The sequence below is a fragment of the Drosophila ananassae genome, chromosome 2L (genome assembly GCF_017639315.1).
Source record: "Drosophila ananassae strain 14024-0371.13 chromosome 2L, ASM1763931v2, whole genome shotgun sequence".
In the NCBI taxonomy this organism is placed as follows: domain Eukaryota; kingdom Metazoa; phylum Arthropoda; class Insecta; order Diptera; family Drosophilidae; genus Drosophila; species Drosophila ananassae.
In genome coordinates this window covers 19,593,149-19,617,682 of record NC_057927.1, presented here as the reverse complement: position 1 = coordinate 19,617,682, position 24,534 = coordinate 19,593,149, and the positions used below count along the sequence as shown (strand labels likewise).

At 45.6% G+C, this 24,534-nt stretch overlaps 1 protein-coding gene across 1 annotated transcript in view; it reads right to left on the bottom strand.

Annotated features, from left to right (window-relative positions):
- Positions 1–24,102, bottom strand: part of LOC6507946 (nephrin) — a 31,055-nt gene extending 6,953 nt beyond the window's left edge. Inside the window, exons 1-15 of the mRNA XM_044714100.1 lie at positions 24,096–24,102; positions 18,519–18,651; positions 17,291–17,505; positions 17,123–17,233; positions 16,546–16,758; positions 16,279–16,448; positions 15,017–15,152; positions 13,472–13,608; positions 11,239–11,377; positions 9,350–9,498; positions 8,310–8,460; positions 7,335–7,555; positions 5,836–6,010; positions 2,696–2,966; positions 944–1,194 (exon numbers count right to left, since the gene is read on the bottom strand). Coding sequence (XP_044570035.1) covers positions 944–1,194; positions 2,696–2,966; positions 5,836–6,010; positions 7,335–7,555; positions 8,310–8,460; positions 9,350–9,498; positions 11,239–11,377; positions 13,472–13,608; positions 15,017–15,152; positions 16,279–16,448; positions 16,546–16,758; positions 17,123–17,233; positions 17,291–17,505; positions 18,519–18,651; positions 24,096–24,102 — 2,479 coding nt within the window. The remainder of the gene's footprint in view (positions 1–943; positions 1,195–2,695; positions 2,967–5,835; positions 6,011–7,334; positions 7,556–8,309; positions 8,461–9,349; positions 9,499–11,238; positions 11,378–13,471; positions 13,609–15,016; positions 15,153–16,278; positions 16,449–16,545; positions 16,759–17,122; positions 17,234–17,290; positions 17,506–18,518; positions 18,652–24,095) is intronic.
- Between the last annotated feature and the right edge of the window lie 432 nt (positions 24,103–24,534).

The following is a 24,534-nucleotide window of genomic DNA, read 5'->3' as shown; positions in this document are numbered from 1 at the left end:
CAGTCAAAGGAAAAGAGACAGAGAAATAGCGGGTTAGAGGAGAATAGACAGAGTCGGAGTGAGCTATTCTAGTCGGGGGAGACTATACTGTAGTAGTGGGTAGAGGGCAGGACAGCTCAGGTGTCTGGCTAATGCGAAAATATCTTGCCAAATACTTGATTTAATCGTTTTCAAATTAAATGTAACTAAATTGCATACTTTGATCTGCTCTAATTGGAGGAGTGTACTCGCATGTCATAAGCTACTTTGGTGAATGCTAAATGAGGGGCAATTAGTTTTTCATTTACATGTGCTCTTAATACTCATTAGTTGGCAGCCAATTTGATGTGCAACCGCATCATTAGCGCCAACTCAAGCCAACCTAATTATAGGTTCAGTGTATCAGTGTGGGTTGGCGTGTATCTATGTGTGGCTCTTTCCCATTTGGCCGAAAAGGTCATTCCACCGCCCGAACTTACGCTACTCGCATGCCAAGTACTTGAATAAAAATAATATCAAAACAATTATGAAAAACCAAAAATCAGTGTTCGATGAACACAGGCACTTGAACCAAAATTGAGTGTATTCTTTGACAATTTATTCGAGCTAAACACAATGTGAAATTATTCTAAATGATGGCTGTGTGTGTTTATGGTGTATTTGTGAGAGTTGTGTGTATTTACAGGCATTCCGAGTGCTTGGTATCTATTTACATACGCAATAAATTCGTTTTAGCAAATCAATCAACTAAAACTACCAATATAAATTAATATCAAGAGCGCACTCGAGACTCAAATCAAAAGTTGTTCAACAAACAAAGAGGGGTGCATTCGCAGAGTGGATATGCAGATAAATATATAGATAGATAGATACAGAGATGGATAAATTGATGACTACTTTTCTAGGACTACTGGCTACTACATCTACAACTACAGCTTGTTGAGTATAGATTTTGGAATAGTACCGTTTAGACTGGGCTGCGCGTACTGGATAAAGCTCTCGGAGATGTAGTGATGAGGCCCGGCCACTCCCACAATGGCGCCGCCACTGGAGCCCACTCCCGGCACCATGCCGCCCCCACCGCCTCCGCCGCACAAGTGGGCGGTGGCCGGGGCAACCCGGGCCCGTATCTCGGCCGCTCGTCCGCCGCCCTCCTCCAGCTCGTTCAGCTCATCCTCCTCTATGTACATGCTGGGCACATCATTGCGCGCAGGCCTGAAAAATTAGTCAACAAAAGCATAAGTTGGTTGTTAAAAAAATAGTCACCATAATCTATTAAAAGTTAAACCCACAAGTTCCTAATAGCTCCCTAGGCATTGTCCATTTTTTCAGACTTATATGAGAGTGGCTTTTCTAAAGTTTAAAAAAACTAAGCCATCTGATGGCTCTCAAGCGGCTCGAATTTCAATTTCAACAATCACATAAGGGTATAACTTTTGAGGGCATCATTTTCCCAAACCACTCTCCTCTCTTCACCAATGTCAATCAGACCGCTGGGTGGTCCAATTTAAATGAAAAATAAACCAATTTCCCCTGGGGCGCTAATTACTCTGCAAACGGCTTTCCTCCTCTTATCAGTCAAAAACTTTCGCTACCTGTACCTCAAATTCAAATATTTGCCTGAAAGCCGTGCTGCAAAAGGCAATCATTAAAATTTATGCATAGACGCACATGTGACTGAATCGGCAGGTATTTTGGACGAGGGGCGCCACCATTCAGGTGCGCCACCAGCTGATGGCGAAAATAATTTATTTATGCCAGATGACAGTCGGATGGTCCCGCCATTTAATGACCCGCATGCATTTTCGCTTTGATGTGCTCCGGGCTTGACTATTTTCAACTATAATTAATATTTCGTTGGGGTATCCGCTTTGAAGTGGTCGCCCGAGTTCATTATTGAGCAATCAGTGTGAGCCACAGAATCAAAGAAAAAGCCAATCCGACGGGTAGAGGTCGCGCAATCACCGTGTTACCTCGATACAAAGGAAACACCGATGGTGGGTGTTTATCTTTCATTAGCCAGAACCAGCAGCCACGGTTGACAAGGACGGTGGGTTGCGGAGGTCGCAGCAGCAGCAGCATCAGCTAAGCAGCTGCTTAATTACCCACCCATGGCGATGCGACCCTACCCTTTCGCAGATACAGCGCTGATTTCCTATCTTAAATGGAAACTCTCACTTGTGCGGCCACCTCGTTTCCGGATCCGGGACTCGTTTTCTTTTTCGGGTCAGGCCGCTCGGGTCGTAGTCAGGTGCTGGTTTAATTAATTTAATTACAGACTAAGCATAATTTACTGGGCAGGTGCGTGCTCTCCGCTGGCTCGGCTCTAATCGATGGACGATCGCCTTAATGAACCCTAACATTAACCGGCCCGCGAGGAGGTCGAGTGGGAGGCGCGGGAGTTTAAAGCCTGGAATCATATTGATTGAGCGGCCATTTCAGGGTGGCTGTCGTTTAATTACTTCCTGCGTAATAAGCATAACCGAAGGAATGCGCAAGAAAGTATGCTATGTCCGCCAGTTTCCATGCTTCGCGCTGCACGCCCACTCGTCTGTCAGTCACGTGGCCCACATAAATAATTTCGTAATTATTTCTGCACACAGACACGGGCCGAGGCACAAACAGATAGAGAAGCACACACATGCCAGTAGCCAACAATTTCATTATTAGTTTTTCCCCAAGCAAAACAAAGGACTGGGCCCAGGCCAGAACTCACCTCATGCTCTTGCGCACCTCCTGCGGCTCAGGTGGCCGCGGCCTGTGCCGGCAGACCACTACGATGCCGGCCACGATAATTGACGTCACCACGACGGCGCCTATCACCACGGTGGCGGCTAGAATCAGCAGCGTCGACTGCTTCTCCGGTCCGCTGCCGGTACTGGCGCCGGTCCCCACGCCGCCGTTACCGACCCCGCCGCCCGCTCCACCACCGCCCACGTGGTGCGTCGTTTCTGCGGGCGTTGGGTCCTCCGACAGGATAGATTCATCTGCAATGGAAGAAGAGAGTGAGGTTTCTATCAGAAGATGCGGGGAAAAATATATTTCAAGAGCATGGGAGAGAAAAGTAATATATTATCGTATAGTCATTTTTCACAGTGTATTCCCCCTCGGAAGATGTCTATCGTAGGTGGGTCTTGGGATAGTTTCAGGGGCCTCGCAATGATTTGTTATTTGCTCGGAATTAGTTTGATACTGCCGCTGATTTCTATTTGCCTCGCCCAGCTCATCGTTTATTTATTTATTTGTTTTGCTGGGCCGTGTTCTTTTGCCTAACTGATTGCTTTGACTGTTTGCTTATTGTGTCCTCCCTCCAGGTCTTCCCCCGCCCATCGCCCTGGGGAAATTGGGTTGAAAATTGAAATTAGCCAAATAATTGGGCCCCCATCTAATCCGGCCGAATGCCGGCATCAGATCATCCGCTGGAGATGAGAAATTATGAAAAGCAAAGACCACAAACCGGGAAATATATGTGCCAGGACCTTGGGTCGGTTATTACTGGCGATTAGATTTGATGACACTTGCCGCAAAGCTTTGGCAATTATGAGCAACATGTGAGCCAGAATGGCATTGTTTATATTTATTAGATTTTCATCCAACGGAAATTGCAGCATAATGTGTGTACGGGATCCGGGTAAGGGGTCCTGATTGTAAGATGATCCCCGGCTAAGATTTATGCCAGACATTCGTTAATGCCAACCTGCCCATCCAAGCTCCGTTCCCTTCTCCTTCCCGACAATGTGCCACATTTTTGTTGGCAGGGCAGCATTTCCGCTCCATTTGCGGGCCGTCAAAGGAAAGGCCTCGGAATTGAAACATTGCCAACCTTCGAGCTGATGCTGATGCCGATGCCGATGCTCCTCCTTCATCCTGCTGTCCCGGCGGCCTGCCTGGCTTTTGAAGTGAGCGTTTGAGTGGAAATTGCCTACACCTGCGGCTCAATTTAATTTTTGTTCCTGCCTCTCTGGTTATTGCCTGGCCTTTGGACTGGATCAGCTTCTGATGCCATGGTTCACGGCATCACCAGCACCACCAGCCACATCCACTTCCACCTTCACCTTCACCTCCACCTTCATCATCATCTCAGCTTTTGCTTTTTTAATCAGTTTGCCAGGCTGCGTCTTGTCGTCGTCCTTCCATTGTTGGCCAGAAGCGGGGCATTTGCTTATTTATTCCCGGGCTTTGATGCTTTTCGTATTTTTATTTTTTCTTCAGCCAGCTCAAGTGGCCACTTTGCTTGATATTTTTCACGTTTTGCCTTCTTTTCTCCTTGGTTTTCTTTCTGGCGTAATAAATTTTGCTGATGAGTTCTGCGTAAACTGATTTAAATCAGCGTCAGCTGATTTGGCCTCATTTTATTTATTTCCTGGACTCTGGTTAGGTGGCAACTGTTGTCCCGAATTTATAGCCCCTCATATGACTATGCCAGGGACCTATATAGGCCCACGAAATCTGCGTAGGCCAGGCCAGGCTAGACCGAGCAGCTGTTAAAATTCCGCATAAATTAGTAGGCGTTCGCCACCACCCGGAAAAATCGCCAGAGTCTATATCCCCGGCTGTGCAATCACAGGAGCAAATTTACGAGGCACGGCACAGAGCCGAGCCAAGCCTGCCGCTTCCAATCCCATTAACATACATAAGTAACTTGGGCGACGACCGGCTTGGGGCAGCTGTTGTTTCATGTAAATAAGTTTCGCCAGTGAATCGACTGCCTGCAACCGACTGCCAAAAACGGCAAAAACGGGCTTAATCGAACATTTGCGTATCAAATGCAATTAGAGCCATTAAATCGGGCCAATATGAGTGATTTATGGCCAGCGGGCGAGCCTGGCGAAAGCGAAATGGAACCGAAATGAAAATGAAAATGGCCAAAAGGAGGCACCGTCGCCTTGCACGGCTCAAATGGCTATGGAAATGGTAATGGAAATGCAGATAAAAATAAAAATCAACATGAAAATAATGACAACATTGTTGTCGTAGTTGTGTGCCAAAGAGAAAGCACTGGTGAAAGTGAAAAGAACGAAAGATAGAGATGGTGGGAGTGAAAGCCAGAGTGAATGGGAAAGGAACAATAAAAGAAAAGTGTCTACGGTTGCCGTTAAGCAAAACGAAAATTGAAGCAATTCCGCTTACACTCCACTCACACAATGGCACATTCACACACGTCACTGTATGGGTGAATTTGTGTGTGTGTGTGTGTGTAAGGCGCATTATGTCGTTAGGCTGAAGCAAAATGAAGAGGCTGTTGTGGCACGCCCTTGCGTATACGTAATATGCGTGCCCCACTCAAAGAATTGATGGAAAATGCTGAAATGCTTTCCGCTTCACTGCATAACTCAGTCAGTGGATTAGAAAAGGGCGTCTTGTCCTGGTCCTTGGGTATCCTTACATCCTACTGTCGACTGCCTGCCTGTAGAGGCAATGTGGGGACTTCAGGTTTTCGGTCCTCTCCCCCCCTTTTTTTCGGTTTTTGTTTGTATGTTCTTGTGTGACGCCATGTGCGAACTTTTCGCGGCGGCTGATTGAAGACGATTTCCCCGAACTTGCGTTGATTTGAAAATGCAGTCAAGCGTTGAATTAGACAGTTCCGTCCTCAGCTGTTTCGGGGCTCCGTATAGTTCCACTCTTGTACCCGGGCTCAGGCTATTTTATTGGCTCGAGGCCCCTGGAAAGTGACCCACAAACTTGGGTCTGAGATGGCCATAACTTGCACTGTTTATGTGATTAGCACGAGTCCTTTCTTTTTTCGGTTTCCGCCTCTCTTAACTGTCAAGCGTGTCAGATTTTGTTGTTGTCGTTTTTTTTGCCGGTCCTGTTTTAAAGGAGATTCTAGAATATAGGGGTCTATTGGGTACTCACCATATGGTCCCAGTTGGGCGGCCACGCGCACATTCTCAATCACCACCGGCGGCTCGCTGCGCCCTTTGGCGTTGACGGCGTAAACTAAAAATTGATATTCACGTCCCGGCTCTAAATTATTCAAACGAAACTGTGGACTGTTCTCCTGCATGCGGAAGATGGGTGCAGATGTCGCCTGAAATAATACACACACACACAAACATATAGTAAAACACATATACATATATATCTGAGAGAGGCACACACAAAAGTCGGCAGGACAACGGGCGCATATATAATTCACTGGCCATATGGAGTCGCTGCAAAGTATGCTATGTATTTTTAACTTTTCGGGACGAGCGCAGACCCAACGCATAAATAATTATTCATGCCTAAAATTTTGTCAGTAACTGTACCGCTCCAAAGAGCCAGGAGTACAAACAGAAGCCGAATGAGAAACAGAAACTGAAACAGGACAGTGGCTGAAATTTTAAACTGAATATCCGTTTGCCGTAATGGGACACAATCGAGTGAGCTTCGTTGGTTACGCACAAATTCCCACTCAAGTAAGCGTAAGTAATTTATGTTGTCCTTGCGGCACTTTTCCATCCCTATAGTCCTGCTGCCACTTTCCTGCTGCCCAGAGCCCACAGCTCCTACCCCACCCCTCTTGGCATACAGGATCCCAGACTGTGTCTTTTATCTAGCATGAAACTTTAAAGCTGCCAACCAAACGGACCAACGCGTGGGTCACACTCTGACCGAAGCCCTGGCGTCGTTCTGCTCCTGCTCTTGCTCCTGCTCCGGACAGAGATGAAGTCCCATCATCATCTTCATCACCATCATAATCATCATGGTATCCTTCATCATTACATGATCATCATCGTTTCATGACCATGCTCTTGATGAGCTTTTGCGCTTGGCTACTTTGCTAATAAACTCGCCCGGCAAGCGCTTCATCAACGTAGGAGAAGCACTCCCTGGAAACCCCAGAAACCCCCTGAAAACCCGTGAATCCCCTCTCTGTTGAAAGCAACCAAACGAAATGAAATGAAATTTTCATATGATATTCCCATTTACGAGTGACAGAGATAATTTAAAAACTCAGCATGCAGTAAGTCGCCTTTGCCTCGGAGTACACGGACAAAGGGTATCCTTGGCCATACAAGGACTAACAGCATTAATTATGTTGTCCCTTTTACACTCGAATTGAGCAGCTGCCCCTCCCGAAAAATATTTATTAATAATTCAAGCAGAAAAGTCAAAGGACATGCACACTAATTGACCGTATGGATTTCAAGTGAATTATTGCCAGATCCCTAAACTCTGCAGCACTCTCTGATGTTCCAGTTTAAATTTCCCCCTCGGCTTCAGCTTCAGTTACCAGTTACATCTTAAGCCACTGTTTCTAGCCGCTGGCTGTTCGTCGAACCGTGAGGAAAAGTTTAATTTAATTGAGCAATTTGCCAATTTGCATGCCGGAACTTATCAACTTAGGGCAAACTCGATTCGGCACTCACCTGATCGTTCAGCGTGGATATCTCGTTCTCGCCCAGGCCGACGGCCTCGCCGAATTGTCCTCGGTTCTGACCCGTGCCCGGATCGTTAGAGTAGAGCAAATCCCCGCCCACCACCTCCAGCATGAAGTATTGGGTCAGTCCTCCGTCGCTGCCCGCCACACAGACCACCTCCAGGACGGTGTCGTTGCGCAGTTCGCAGGCCTTTGGCGCCTCCGGGGTATCTGGGTGAGAATCGGGGAAGGAAGAACGGGCGGGCCATGGCCCAGAGATAGCAGTTAGTCAAATGGTCGCATCAGACAGGCCGGGGCTTAATGGCCCTGCAGCCCGGCAGTAATTGCATTAAAAGCAGCTCCCGTTGGCTTAAAGCGCCTTTTTGCCGTAAATTAAGGCGTGGCCACATTCAATAATAGCGAGTCTTTAAAATTGGTAAAAGCTATCCTTTTCAAAGTTAATATGAAATATTGTAAAACAGAAACTACTGAAAAAAAACCTTTTTCCAATAATTTAATAACTAAGTTAAATTTTTATGCAACAACAAGTCATTTTAGTCTTTTTTGTTGAAGAGAAAATTAAAACCGCAAGCGCAAAGTAGTATTTCTGTTTGTGTCAGGATACACCCACAGTTTGCATTAATTTCAGGAGAATTTTGACCACGTCCTGAAAGTCCTGGGTTGGTCCTGGGTGAAGCAAGCTGACGATTATTTGCCAGCATTTTTGCAAAGTACACCTACGGCTTACAGAAACCCCGCCACTGCACCCACTCGCCTGGCCAATTATGTAAGTAGATTCTTATGTGTGCATAACAGATAGACTTCGGGCAACAACACCAGTCCCGGACTCGACACCTGGCGTGGCTGGCAACACCGGGGCCTTTTTTAAATTGCGGCGAAGATGGCCGAAGATGGAGCTACGTACATAAGTGGCAAGCACCGGCGTCTTGTGGCAACAACTTCCTAGACTTCTTACTCGACTTACTTGCAGGCAGAATGTGCACCAGGCAGGGCGTCGTCTGGCGGCCAACGGTGTTGCTGGCCCAGCAGGCCAGTGTTATTAACTCGGAGTCCGACTGCGGCAGGTACGTCACTGTGCTGGCCAGTCCGTTCGACTGAATCCTCGAGTTGAGCACCTGAAATGTAAGAGAGAGATGTCGAAAGCCAGAGGATTAGAGCAGCTCACATTCTGCAGACGTAGGCAGACCGAAGTAATGGAAGCGAGTCGAATCGAAACCAAACCGAACCTGGGCATAAATATTTGAAGGCAAATAAGTTTTTATTGCAAAGCAAACGAATCGAGACCGGGGACAGGATAAGTCATTCGATGGCTCTCTGGATTTTGGTGCAGATTTTCAAAGGAACTTTTGCGGTAAATGAATTACTTTATTTATTGTGCACATCTGTCCAGGAACCGTAGAGTCACATATGCATTTTTTCTCGGTCGGTTTGGTCAGCTTTTTCTCCATCCTCTAACCTGTAACCCGTGCCCAGTGTCCTTTTTTATTCTATCTGCTAGCTCTGCAGTCTTCTGCCTTTCACCTAAACGGTTTGCATTTTAAATTCCTTCCTAAACGTATGTACCTTCTCCGGTAGTGTCCGTGGCAGTCGAATTTATACATTTTGATTAAATTTTAATTCAGTCACGTACGATGCTCGATTTCCTGACTCGACCCATTGTTCGTTCCGTTGGTCTGCCTGGAATTGTCGAACGAAAATCCCAGACAACCCCCGAGTATTTAGCACAAGTTCTGCTAATAGCAGCCCCACTTCGAGACTTGGCTTGGCATTTCGAGTAATTGCGACTGTCAGGCGAAAGGAGTCCTGAGATGCAGCACGTTTTCCGGCATAATTACAGGCACAATAAGTTCGGTTTGGATTTCGGATCAACTACGTTTACCTTCTGCTCTGGTTTCTTCCACTGAAAATTTTATTCTGTTCTCTGAGCATTATGTGAGAAATCCTCAGGCTATACTCTACATTTTTTTCGCAGTGTATTCGATAACAATTGAAAGTCTGACTTACCGGCGACACGTTGCGGGTGTTGTTGTACGTCCAGCTGAACCGGACAGAGTCCGGCGGATCGGCATCCACCTCGCATTTAACCAGAATCGAGTGCAGGCTGACGGCTCCAATGGATGTTTGCTCGGTGCCCGACTTACAGCGTGGCGAGACTGCAAAGAGATGAGGTCGAAATGGGGACGTGAGTGGGAATGGGCGGCGAGCTTCATAAATATATATTCGAGTGTTCGAGTACGAAACCGAAATGGCGACTTGTTAGGCGGCAGCAGAAAGTTTCCATTTTAAATTTGCTCAGACCCCTAGAGAGCAAACAGCCACCCCCTCTGACCCCATGGGGTGGGGTGGGTCTCCCCCGAAGTACACACAAAAATATGAGGCAGGATAAAGCTGGAGGAGGAGGGCCTGGATAAATCCAAAGGGAAGTCGAGCCAGATACATAGCCTTGAGCATAGTAATTAACATGTTTCCGTTTCACGAACGAGGGGCTTGTGTTCTCTGGCTGTCTTTTTTTTCCAGCTTTTTGTGTACATACATTTTTTGTTTTTTGTTAAGCTGCTGCTGCTTAGCGGAGAAATCTGTGGGCCAGGTATCGGAAAAGAAAGGCGAGCCAGTCTGCGCTTACTTTCACTTGGCTGTGAAATGAGGGCGGATATGCGGAAGCAGTGTCTTGCCCCAAAGCCAAATCTGTCTGTCGACGGGAGAGAGTGTGTATCCGTGTACTTTCGAATGGCACTGTCGACTGGATGGGCCATGTGGGCCGGGCCGGGCTCTGCTGAAAGCCGCCTTTAAAATGTAAGTCACGCCAAGTCAGATAAGCATTCGAAGCTTCATTACTACGTTCTTGGCTTTTATCACAAGTCAACTGCATTTCAGCGTCGAATACTTAAGCCATCTGTCTTTGTGACTCTGCGAACTTGTTGCTTTTGCCGAGAAATTCATACATACAACATGTATAAGTCTGTATAGTATGTACTTGAGCGTGTGTGTTTGAAAATGGCAGCAAAGTTGCCTAAAGCCCAAACTCAATGCAAAGACTCTGGCTCTGGTAAACTTTCATAATTTCAAATATCAACTACTTAAACTGTCGCAAGGAAGGGGAAATGCATTTCAGATTGTCAGAACTGGAACTGGAGCAAAGAAAAAAGTATGTATTCCGGCTGGAAAGGATATTTTTGTGCTTGCCTGTGAGTTGACAACACAATAAATGTTGGAAGAGGACGATGTCGACAAAGGCTACGCACCAGCTCCTTGTCTGGGAGATTGTATTTCTTGAGAACAGCTTGTGGGTAAACGAACTCGTCCAAATACTGTACTTAAGGCTCACTTGTGTGGCTGTGGAACTGTGGAAATCTGATGGTCCTCGGAAGGGCTTCATCGATTCTCGCTCAGCCCGGCCCTCTGATTTATGCAACCAAATCGCTTGTGCGAGTAGTGTATGAAATCCACATTAATCACGGAAAAAACGGCCACAGGCAACTCCCACGGGCTATGGTAAAATCGGACCGAGAGCGAGAGGTTTATGAAAAGTTTGCCGAGCTGAATAGCGTCCGCTGGATTTATAGGCGAAAGTTTTGTCTGAGCGTGTTTATAAATCAATGGCGGTTGTTTAGACCGCTCGCAGTACGGACTTTACAATTGTAAACAAGCCGTGCCCGGACAGATGGAGCCTCGGGCGGAGTTGGAGTCAGAAACGGCCGGTCATGCATCATTTCTAAGCAATTTCCCTCTTCCGCCCTCTGAAACTTTTGGCAACTTTTATTCGCTGAAGCCGACTCCTCCTCCTCTCTCTCTGTTGATTTTGATTTTATTCTGCAGCTTCCGCTTCCGGTTTCGCCATGTTATTTCATCACGTTGCGCAATATGTATTGCATATGCCAGGTCCTGGTACTTACACTGCACTTTCAGAGTCAGGCTGGAGCTCCTTGTTTCGCCCTCCGAGTTTGAAGCTCCGCAGGCGTACGCCCCCGCACTTTCCCTCTCCAGCTGCGTCAAATGCATTATTTCCGAGCCCTCGCCCGACATACGCATGCCCTGAAAAGAAGCGGGAAAAGGACATTATTGTAGGAGCAGATAAAAGGAGAGTCCCTCCAAAGCTACAACAAATGAGAGGAATATTTATGAGTTAGGTTTTTAAATATTTAGGTATATCTTATAGTCTTCTCCTGAAACATATTAGATTTTAATATTTTGAAACATAATCTCTTGAAATACAATGAATCACATTTGCGGTAGGACTGGCCACAAAAGAATCGTCCAAATGGGCCAAGATGACGCAAATTGTGGCTGTTCGGCTGCATTGTCATGCAACCACACTGCCCCCAAAACCACCGACACTCGCAGCACTAAATGGCAACCGCAATGGAGCCAATGGTTCCCGCTCTTCCGGCTCTATTCGAATGTGTAGCATTTAGAGGCCCGGTGCGGCAATCCATGTGGTTTGGCCTAATGTGCGACGGCATTAAATGAATTTATTAAATCAAATTAATATGGTATTTTCGGCCTGTGGAAACGGGATGCGAAATTCGGCATTCGAATTGCTCATTGAATTAGCCATTTGAGTCGGAATTGACGTTGACAAGTGACTCCATGCATGCGTTTGCTCCATTAGCGCAGCTTGACTTTTGAATAATTCGATTATTGCGATTTGTGCACAAATCCCGACTGTCATTTGCGCATGAATTTCATTTTAATTAATTCATAATAATAATCATAATATAATTTAAATTGCTCAAGTTGGGCCAATGCCACCGCCCGCCCTTCATTGGCAGCCAATTGGCAGCCCCATCCTGTTCGGGACGGGCTATGGCAAAAGCACGCAATATATCCGCCACAAATTGGCCATGTTGCATCATTTGATTATTTGCAAAATTTATTAAAAAGCTATGAAGCGCTGATGGATAGTGGTAATTGCATTAGCCCTTGCAAAATAATGCATTTAACAATGATGTGCTGCAAAAATGTAACACAAGTGAGTGTGCTGCACACGAAGGATACTTTAATTTGATTCCTCAATGGGATTTTATTAATTTCTGATGCTTGGCAGCAAATGGCAGACACAACTTTAAGGTTGACCCAGTGGAAAAGTTTGTGGGAAAATGAGAAAATGCGAAAGAAAAGCGGAAAACACGCTGATAATAAAAATCTATATGGCACACTGACGTCGAACGACTCACAGAAGTGACAAAGTTCGCTCTTTAGAACTTTTTTGCGCACATTTGGCCAGTCGTTTTTCATAATTCTTGGCTCATTCTCTCCCTCTGCCCATTAATGCCAAAGCCTGAAAAAAACTTGCCAGGCCAAATGGCAAAATCTAAAAATCAAAGTGCCCTAAATAAAGAGAAGTTTTTAAAACCTCCCCAGTCCACTGCCAAATGATTTTGGCAATTTGTTAACTGCCTGGCTGAAACGAATAGGAAGGCGCCGGCTCTGGCGTGAAGAGTGAGCTAAGAGGAGAATATGAGTCCTGGTTTATGGTTTTTGCTAGTTATGAAAAATGATGATGTGACCATGTGGACAAAACTGTCAAAGGATGTCAGAATCATGCGGTTTAATAACAAAAACCCAAGGCGAAGTCAAAGCCAGGCCAACAATAGCTGGCCAGGCCAACCCCTGCCAGGAATAGCAAAAAGGAAACAAAGAAGAAAGGAAAAATCAAAAGAATGCTAGAATGTCTAGAACGGCAATCTCAATCTCTTTCGGTTTATTTGTCGCATGATTAATCGTTAAATAATTTGCAACACGAACGGACTTCAATGGACATCATGAGCCAATTATAAGACATTTGAAAAATGAGTCAACATCAGCTTCTCCCGCTGACCATAGCACCCAGAATGTGGCTCTCCCTTTCTAGGAATGTGGCTGTGTATCCGTTTAAGGCCTTGGCCGACCAAGTCCTACCACAAAACAAAATTAAACCGCAAAAGTGTCTGCTTATGGGGCCGCAGGAATGTTGACGCCTTTAGGCTGTTGCGGCAGCACCCCCGACAATTGATAATAAAAATTTCGAAAAAGTGTCTGTCGAGCTGATACACGTCAGCTGTTGGCAGTTAGTTGGTAGCTCCGGGGGAAATGGCCAAGGATAACTGAAAAATTACAGAGATAGAGGAAAATCACAGGGTCACTTACATTCTTGAACCAGGCATAGCTGGTAACCGGAGGTCTGGCATCTGCCCGGCACTTGAAAGTGACATTCTGGCCCTCGGCCCGCGTCACCAACCGGCTGGGATCCTCGTTGGCCAAGTGCACCGACACGGTGGGTGGATCTGCAAAAAGGACGAAGCAATCGTAAGAGCGAGTAAGTAAGGGCGGGCATCCGACTTAATGAGCGCGGCGAATGGCTGAATAAAAGTCAAAATAATAAACGGCAATGGCTCATAAGGTGAACTCAGAGAGTCGGCCGACTGGGCCGAGTCGGGGAAAAATTGCGTAATGTACTTAGCCCCAGCTGCCGTACATCCTTTGGGCCTGGTCCTTGTCCTGGGCCTGCTCCTGCGCCTGTACCAGTGGCAGTGCCTGTGCCTGGGCCTCTTGACCACACGCCAAATGGGACTATTAGTTACGGTTGTAAAAATCTAATACGCGTCGGAGACTGTTGGCGCCACTTGGCCCCAGCCAGTCTTTTGTCCGAAAGCCTAAGATATGAGGGGGTAGGTGGCAGGACTGGAGTGCCACCCCCTCTTTAGTCCCGGCCAAATGTCAATGGCGCGGGTTGGGTAGTCTGGGCGGGCAGGAAAAAAAGGCTGACGGTTATGGTAAATTATTAAAAAGCAGCACAAAATGAAAACCATGCGAATCAAGTTGACTGCTGGCCTGATTTGAGTGCAGGTAATTCAACTACATTTTGTTACACTTGGAGAATCAAATTATGCTAATACAAACAAGATTGATTTGACTAAGAAGTGTCATAAGTTTAAAAATAATTAATTAATAAATATTAAAAATTTTAAGAAGACTTCCAAATAAATATATCAGAAGGCTTCCAAAGATTTAATTTTTAAATTTTTTGTTAAGACTTTTTGCTCAAGTGCAGCTGCCCCAGGTTCTCTGATTTTATCCTTAGAAACTTCAACGGAGAAAACGTAGTAGGAGTAATGTAAAACGGAAGCCGGAAGCGGATGTTGCAAATATTATGGAGGACGGAAAAAAATTAGCAATAGAAACATAACGGTGAAAATTTAATCAAGGCAAGTCGAAGAAAACGACTACGTCAACTTGACTGCATTTTATAAGCAGCTTAGTGGCTGCGAATGGTGGCCAACAGGTTGATGTGACCCAAGGTAACTTGGCTAAGACTCCGGCTCCGGAGCCGGAGCCGGATCCGTGCCTCCTTGCCCCCTTGACTCTTTGGCCTTAATAAAATTACGTTGGCTCTGGCCTTAATATGCTTCTAATTGGACTTTCCTGGCAGCAACACACATTCTGCCAGGCCTCAGCATAGACCAGGTCCTGGGCACTTTTGTGTAAAGGATACACAAAAGCTCCCTCTGACCCTGGCCCCGGATTCGGCCTCAGAGTCAGAATCAGACTCAGACCCAGACCTAGTTACCAGCCGTCTCCTTCTTGGGTCCTCAGCATTGTTGCTATAATTGAAGGCAGCTAATAACAGGCTCCCGGCTTACCTGTCCGATAGAAAACAGCAGAGAAAGGTGTGTGGGCAGTGTGTGTACTTACATGCCACTCGAATGATGCGCTTGTCCTCGATGGCGCCACCGGAGAACCAAGGATTCGTGGCGCGACACGTCAGCTCGGCATTATCGTTCTCCGCAGTTACCTTCAGCGTCAGGATGCTCGTTGTGATATTTCCATCCTGTGATGAAGAAACCAAATCAGATTTGTTATCTTTACACAGTTTATAATTGATATGGCATATTTCGAAAAAATAACTAACGATATACATATATGAGCCCGTAGCTACCCATATCTCTATCCTCTAAAAGTTGACTTTCTTTTATCGAATATTTTTCCCACCTAACAAGTTCGATATACCCGCCAGATTTTTCGAGCAGCATCTCAGCGTGTGTGTGCTCCAGTTCTCAAGTTGCATTCCACAGCCCGGTCTTTCAAAATAATGAGTCGAATTTCGACCTAAGCCGAGGATGTCTTTGTGCACCAGTGGCAGCCACACTGCAGCTTATGGCAAACGAGGTATTAGGTTGCGTTGCGGACTGGCACAGGACCAGCAGAGCTTAGTTTTGGCAACAATCGATGTCGGTATGAGTGAAAAAAACCCATCCTTTTTCTGATTTTTTCCTTGCCTTCTCTGAGAAGGATCGAAAATCGTTATGCACGAGTTGACTAAGGCCTGGCGACATTTGATGGACGCCCTATCCGTTTGCATGGCATAATTAGAGAACGGAAATGACAAACTAATGGATGCTGATAGATTCTTTAGCTGGAGTTGCTCAGCGGCCCGGGGTTTTGGCCTCATAAATTCAAATAAAAATTCGCACGTTGGCCGAAATCAATGGATGGCCATGGAGTGCGAATTTGTGCAGCTTGGCAAAACTTTCCGCCAGTGCAGTTCATCAATGAAGCCAAGAGTGGCGTCCGACTAAACCAACTTGTCTGCCGTATCCGGCCCCTGCCCGTCCGCTTCTCTCTGTTTTGTGGATGCTGCAAAAGTTTGCCTTGCTTTGGTGCCTTTTAGGGTCACCCAGTGGTCGGGTCGCCTTAGTTGGCTCGACTGTGGAGCTATTAAGCGGGACACAGCGTTGTATATGTGGGAGCACAAGTGCCGGCTGCACTGCGGCCAGCTATCAAATGTCAAACGCTGCAAGCAAATTTTCCGGCACAAAGTTGCGTTGTCCTGGGAACTGGCGACAAAGGAAACAAAAATAAAAAGTTTCTCCTTTCCGCAGCCTCCGCAAAACAGTCAAGCAATTTCGGGGCAATTTGGCAGTGGGCGATGTTGTTGATGTCATGTCCTTACTCACCTCCTTGTCACTGTGCACGGTGACCTCGGCATTCCGGATGGGCTCCCCATCGAGCAGCCAGGTGATCTTTGCCGCAGGATATGAGCCCCAGGACTCGCAACGAATGGGCACCGGATGACCAGCAGTTAGCAAGTCATTAGGAGTTGCAATCTTAACGCGAATAGGTTTTACTAAAAACAGAGAACAAATTAGATTACAATATTAATAAATTAAATAATTATTTCAATCTAGTTATTTTCATTTAAATGGACTCAAGACTTGACTTACAGTGAACCTGCACCGTGACATCCTTGCGAACAGGATCCACCAGACGCGTGCCCTGCGCCCGACACTCGATGCGCGTTCCAAAGAAGTCGCGGGTGGTGGTTCCAATCAGCAGCTGATTAACCATCACTGTGGCTCCCTCCTCCACGGAGGTGTGACTGGTGCCGATTAGCTCGGTGTCGTCGCGCCACCAGGTGACCTTCGGCGGGGGACGTCCTGCAGAGAGGGGTGAGATGGGGTGAGTAAGGCAGAGAGTAAGGATATAGTGAATAATAGCTGACGCTGCCAGCTGCTGGCGTTTTGGTGCGATGCGGGTCTCTTAACTGGCAATCAGGACGTCGCAGCTGGGAAGATCATTGCCAGTGGCAATTGACACTCCTGAGTGAGAGGGTAAATAATGCGACAAACTGCTGTTGCACGACCGCTGACAAGGACCTCACTAAACAGGACTGCTAATTAGGTCATACCAAAGTTAAAAACGAATGTTGCAAGAAAAAACAAGTATTTTCCAACCTTTCTTTCTTAACTATTGTTATGTTTCTACCATTTATTAATTAAACTTTCATGATTTCAAACTCACCTCCTTTAACTTGGCAGCAGAGAAAGAGCTCATAGCCCTCGCGAAAAGGACCTGCCATTTGCGCTATTTCCTTGCCCTGGGCATCAAAAATGCGAGGTTCCTCGGGTGGCACTGAAAAAGGATTTCCATAAGCATTTTCTGAGAATTACGATTTTAAAAAACACTTACCGACTAAAGTCAGGTTGTGCCGGAAGTTACGAGTCGGGGAGTTGAAGAAGTCGATGCGACATCGGTAGACGCCGCCGTCCTCCGGCTTGACATCGTTGATCTGGAGGCGAGAGTCCTTCGGATTATCGCCTATGCTGAAGAACAGGCGCTGGCCCAGATCGCTAGCTATGGCTGCGTGGGGTGCCAGCTTCACGTTTCCACCTCGCGAGTCGAGGCTATCGAGAAAAAAACGAGAGGAAGAAGGAGTACGCGTAAGAGAGGGGGCGTGGAAGCGTGTAGCGATTATTAGATGTCATAAATAAACATATGCGGAGAACATAAGTTGGCCGTTGCCCTCCCTGCCCTGCCACCCTCCTCGCATAATTTACGTCCATAAAAAATGACTCCCAATTTGCACACCATGAGCCAGAAGCTAGGAGCCAGAAGCACGACTCAGGACCCATCGGGCAGGAGTGTAGTGCGGACTGCTTTCACTTTCCCATTGTTCGTTTGTCTGTACTGCAACTTTGGCAGCTTTGCGCAAATTGCAGTAATTTGTTGCTGTTTTAGTAAATTACTCTGTTTATTTCAGGGCAGCAGGACCCGCAACAGCAGGTCCTTTTGACTCCTGCTGCAGTTCTCGCGTTTATGATTATCGAGTGGCGGCCACTTCACGTGCATACGCTGACACAGATCCGGGGGTCCTGGGCCTTTCTAATGAACACCCCTGCGCCACTGTGGCACGCCATGTCGGAAGCCATTCGCCACTTAGCATGCAGGGCACACGCGGTGGCTGCCACAATTTATATTGAAAATTTATCAGCGCAAAATTTATTAGGAAAAAAATCCATGGATGTGAGTGAGGTAAGGACGCAAAGGGTCCGTGGGTATATGCGTGAAAATTTGCTACACTTTAGCAACGACAGCCGTAATCGGATGTGCTTTACATTTATTATAACAAAGTGGATTATGACGGGCGCATCCTTGCCCCCAAAACATTCGCCTGGCCCGAAACACACATGCTGCCGGAAATAAGCCAAAAGCTCTTGCCGAGCCGAGAGAATATATGCGAAATGCCGAAACGCACGTAGATTGGCAAGAAAAAGGGATGTTGACGATTATTCCACGCTCCTGATGGATGGATGGATGGACAGATGGATGGTTGAGCGGATGGCAGGCTTACAGAATGGATGATTTCGCACCACTGGCCCCGAGCATGAATGTGGGGAAACAACTAGTTTTCGCTTACCTGTACAGCGGAATGCCAGTCGTGTCCTTGAACCAAAGAAGCAGTTTCACGGAGTCCTGTGGCGTGGGAGGCGTCAAGTCGCAGGGCAGCTCCACGGTTTTGCCCAGAGCGGCCCAAACCAAGCGAGCGGGTACTGAAAAAAGTTAAAAAAAGACATGCATTCTAGTAAAATGGTTCAATACTTTGAAATAAAAGGATTAAGAATCCGAAGAGGTTTAAAATTTCATAAACTCTATAAAGTTGGAATGTGGAAAGTTTAAACATTAAAGTACATTTTTTATTGGCGTGTATTATTTATATTGGATTATTGTATAATAATGTAATATTGTATTGTGTATATTGGATTAAGAATCCGAAGAGGTTTAAAATTTCATAAACTCTATAAAGTTGGAATGTGGAAAGTTTAAACATTAAAGTACATTTTTTATTGGCGTGTATTATATCTTGTTTATTTTATTGACCGGTATTCGAGCAGTCGCTGCCAATTCATGTTGATCCTGGAAAAAAGCAATACCTTTCTGTGCGATATATTTATTTATTATTTGCACTTCCTGCATGATTCGGCTGATTGTTTGTTATTTTAACACAAAGCTTCCGCTTTCGATTCGCGGCAACGCCACCCCAAGAAGCAGGACCCTCACCTGCCAACCGACCACGCCCACTACCCCACGCCCCTGCCACCCGTTTCCGCCTTATCCCGCCGTGCCGTTGTCGAATGTTGTCATTGCCTTGGCTCTGTTTCCGTTTGCCGGTTTGTCGTCACCAACCTCGTTGTCGTTTGGTGTTGTAGAGCTTGATGTTTTTTTTTTGGGTCGCTCCTTGGCCCACCTTTTCTTATTTTTTTTTTTTTTGAACAAAAATGATTTCTTGTGAATTTGTGTTGGGCCCATGTTTTGTGTTATTTTATTTGACAGGGCAACCTGTAAAATTTCCACATTGTTTCCGCCTGAGCGGCTTCTTTTATTTCGGCTCCACCTTCACCGACAGCGACAGTCCGGCGTTGAACAAAATGTGGTTGTCGTTTTCGGAGACCTCGTTATCTGGTTCCTTAAAGCTAAAATACATATTCCGCTTTTAGTACGCCCCCAGCTTGGCTCGATGTCATGGAATATAAGCTGAAATTCTCTTTTAGTTAGTTTGCTCGAATCGGTTTAGATATTTTCCCCAAAATTCACTTTTCCTGCTAAATAAAAAGGATTAGATATCAATACTGCCACATAGCCTAGTGGGCTGCAAAAATATGCATCTGACGTTCTCTAAGCTGAGTCCTTTTGACCGCAAAACCCATTGAGCCATTCGTTAAATTGCGTTGCATACTTTCCGGCGTGCACTCGCTGACAACTTGAGCAAAATGGCAAACATCCCTGCACCCAGACCACGGTCCTCAGCAATTTGTCAACGCTTTGGCTTGCGGCAGGCTGAGCAAATATGTGGTCGGGTACGAGGAAGACACCTAGCCGTAAATCCATATGAATGGTCCCGGATATTCCAGCCAAAAGGGAGTCCGACATATGTATGTATGTATGTATATACGCTATATGCACATACACATATGGCCTCTTGTGAACGCTATACCCCAACAGCTTAGCCAAAAGACTTGGCACCGCTGCTATTAGCAGCGCTGATACAAGAAATCAAGTCAAGAGAAGACTAACACGACTCCACCCTCAAGATCTACCAGACCGGATCTTGACATAGTAAATTCATCAACATCATTCAATTTCATGAAAAAGGCTTGGGAGCTCATAGTTCGATCTGATAGTGCCAAAAACTATCAGATTTCTCAGCAGAATAACTTATTCGATTTGTACTTCGATTTTCCACCAATTTGCATTAAAACCTTAACACAAATTATTTTTTCGATTTTTATTGAAAATTGCTGATGAATTTCTGATGACCCCCTTCAAAAATTGGAAAATGCTTTGGAGCCCATATATGGCCCCTTGCAAAAGTTATAACTTTGCCAAAAACCACCAGATTTTCAAGCAGAATACCTTAATCAATTTGTAGATAGATCCTCCATCAATCTGCATTAAAACCTTAACACAAATTATTCTTTCGATTTTTATTCAAAATTTCTGATGAACCCCTTCAAAAATTGGAAAATGCTTGGGAGTCCATGTATGGCCCCTTGCAAAACCCATATCTTTGCCAAAAATCATTAGATTCTCAAGCGGAATACCTTAATCGATTTGTAGATCGATCCTCCATCAATCTGCATTGAAACCTCAACACAAATTATTTTTTCGATTTTTATTCAAAATTTCTGATGACCCCCTTCAAAATTTGAAAAATGCTTGGGAGCCCATATATGGTCCCTTGTGAATGCTATATCTTTGCCAAAAACCATTTGATCCTTAAGCGGAATACCTTCATCGATTTTTGGATCGATTCTTCATCAACCTGCATTAAAATCTGAAAACAAATTAATTTTTAGGACCCTCATCAAAACTTAACATAATGCTTGGGAGCCCAGATATGGCCCCTTATGAAAGTCATATCTTTGCCAAATTCCATCAGATGCTCAAGGCGAATACCTTTATCGATTTGTAAATCGATTCTCTAGCAATCTGCACTAAAATCTAAAAACATGTGCATGTGCAGTCTTCAGAGCGGAAGACCCTGCTCCGCAACCGACCTCTTCCTGACCAATTAAGCAACGCATAAAGAACTCCCATTAAGGAAACTTTGATCTTCTCCCTAGCGTCCAAATCTATTTATAATATTCTCTGGCATTTGCCCAGTTGTTAGCGGCAATCGTCTGCTCGTTCTTGATGATTTACGCTTACATTTAATTCCACTATTGGCAGCTACCCGGCGACGAATTCTTCGTCTTTGATGTGCGCCCCCAAAACCAAAATGCTACCTCGCCAGTAGCTTACCTCTCGATTTCTGTCTTTTTTTGATGTTTTGTTTTGACACATCGCATTATTTCTGGTTATTTTTAGCCAATTGTAATTTACTTGGCCGGGGTCGCTGATGGATGAACAGGGGATGGACGGGACAAGCGCGTCTATTCAATTGGAATTTTTAGTGCACGAGGGAGTTCGGGAGTTGGTAGCTCATCATTTGTGCCTCGATGCATTTGACGGGCTCTCAACATGGATCAATTAATTTCCATCGAATATGCTGCTGAGTGTTTATGGCTGTTTTATAATTCCAATTAAGACAATGCCCGACAGGAACTCTCAAATGAGTTTTCAAATTAAGTGAAAATAGGAAACGGGAGAGTGTTTCGGTTAATTAAGATGCTTCCAGAAATGATCTCCCTCCGGGTTAAGTGGATTTAAATTTTCGGGACCATGCGGGGCTCTTAAAGCTTTAAGTGTACTAAGAACATTACGCATACGCAGCGTGTTACTTTACATACATAAACAACGAACAGCCGTCGGTAGCAGATTGTGTTGCCCCATTTGGCTCGAAGCCCCCGGCATCCTGCGAGGCCACAGGCCGCATCCTCAAGACAACAGAGCACTGCATTAATTATGCAGTGCTGGTCGGAAAAGGCTCAGATGCGGTTTTAAAGCCAGTGTATATGCAGTTAATAGTATATCCAATTTTTCTTTCTTTTTAAGCGAAAGCTGGCTGCCATCCAAGAGTTTAATGAACTTTCAGAAAAATAATCCACCGGGCAGCGGAAAGTGTTGCAAAAACAATAATAGAAAATCAACAGAGCGATTGGCTAAATAAACTTAGGACTACTGCCCATTAAGTGTGCCGTGTCATTGTAAACAGCGCCAGCTACACCAATAAAAATGCTGTATTTTGTATCTAGTATTGAAAAAATAGCAACTGGCAAACGAAAATAAAAAGGCTACCAAAAGTTGTTAGCACTTTTTCAATATACACGAACCAAATGGTTCTATTCAATTTTTATTTAAAGCGAAAGTGTGGGTACTATTGGAAACGGGTTCGGCGTATTGGGGTTGACACATTACACATTACACATACGCCCCGTATGCGCCGTGTGGTTGCGTTCTGCGGTTGCGGCTTTGTATTCTCGGTGGCTTGTTGGACACATCCCATTTCGCAAAAGCGAAAGGTTTGATTGAAACGTTTGCCAAACGCACATAGAAGTCAATTATGAAAAATATATATAAGTTAGTTAATTAACTGAAATTAGAGCGAGCAATGCGCTCCAAGTCACTGCTCTCAATATTCGTTTTACCCCTTTTTCCATCGAGTGTGTGCTCAAGCTGCCTTCACATACGAAGGCTGCTAATGAAAAGTTTATTCAGAACGGTGGCAAGTCGGAAGTAAACCAAATTACAGGCAATTGCCAAGATAAATATTTGAGTTCCACCATTCAGAGCGGCAGAAGCAGCTGAGCTCCACACGCTGCCAAGTTCGACTCTTAAATAATTTATCCAGCCTCCGACCGGACTATGCTTTCTCATTTCCTTTCGCTTCGGCTTCGGCTTTGGCTTTGGCTGGCCCGCTTTTTACTGTTTTTTATGCCACTACTGCCTTGGGCCAAATTGTTTACATTTAAATTGTACATTATGGCAAACACACTCGTCACAAACACACACACACAGTTGCCACAAAATGTAGCAAGTTGAGAGCGAAAGTGGTTGCCATTGCGAACGGTCCTCTGTCCTGCCCTGCTCTGCCCCTCCACTCTTCACCGGGTCACGCCCCGCGCCACGCCCCTTTGTAGTGTAGTCAAAGTCGTCAGTGACCCTAATGTACTTTCTCACACTTTTTAGCATGCATTACGGGCTGCCTAACATGGTTGCCTTGCCGCCATTCAGTGTTGGTGTGTGCGCACGGACATGTGTGTGTAAATAACTTTTAAAGTGCTTCACTCGCACACCCACACAAGCAGAGGATGGTGGAAATGCGAGTATGAATATTTACTTATAATTAGAAATGCCAGAATGTTTTGTTTTCCTAAGTTCAGCCTTTGACTTTGCCCCAGCGTGCTCTGGCCACGCGTTTGTGTTTGTGTTACTTGTGCACTTCCTGTTCCTGTTGCCGCCATCTTTGGGGGCAAATAAACCTAAAAAAAAACATCGGAACTGGCAAACATGACTCTTGTATTCTATTGTGCGCTCTTTGTTTGCATTACTTCGTTTCGGCTGGAGAGCGAACATATGAGTACACTTGTAATGTTGAAATTAAGATACTATGGGGGTTATAAAAAGTGTGTTCATATTTTCCAAAAAAATGTCTTTTTTTTTTTCAAAAAACTTCAATATTCTGGGATTTGTTTTATTCTTGTGGTGTATGACTGTCAGTGAATGTGCGAAATTCTGGCGCCTGGGCAGTCAAGCAACAAATGTTCGCGATTCAATTAGGCGAAATATTTCTTGGCGGCGGATGCCCCAACGAGAACGAAATGTTTCCCAACATTCCTTGGCAGGCTTATTAATAACAAGTGTGTGCTTATGTAGCTGCTGGTGACCGAAGCTGGCGCCACGCCCAGAGTACGTTCATCACAATCTGGCAAGTCGTTGTCGCCGACGTTGTGGGTCAGTCCGGCCTGGCAGTGAAAGTTTTCAAATTAAATTTTGCGACGCCATTTTCAATTAGAAAACTTCTCCGGCTAAAGTCTCTTGCAGAAGCGCGACCCACCCGCCATTTTGCAGAGACCACCTCCTAACCAACCGCTTTCCCATCCACCCACTCTTCCGCTCAAACCTCCCACTTGGCCCACTATCCGTCCCCATTCGGCTGGTTGTGCCACATCATCGGTTCGAGTTGCCTTTGGATTTCTTTCGGACCTTTTTTTTTGCAGGACCTCTCGGTGGCGTTGCCTTGCTTTCAATTAAAATGCGTTCGCTGTCATTTTGGACGCCGTATTGCACTGGCTACGTGATTTAATAATAAAATACGAAAAATATTCCAGTCAGCGCTTTGTTGTCCTTGTTGTTGGCCATTACGTGGCTGTTTTTTTTTTCATCCTCCGCTGGCTTCCTTGAGTTGGGCCGGGCTTTTTGTTCATGTTTTTGCCCCGGCAACTGTTGCTTGTTTCTCCGGGGACTCTGGGGGCAACTTGAGTGTCGGACGGGGC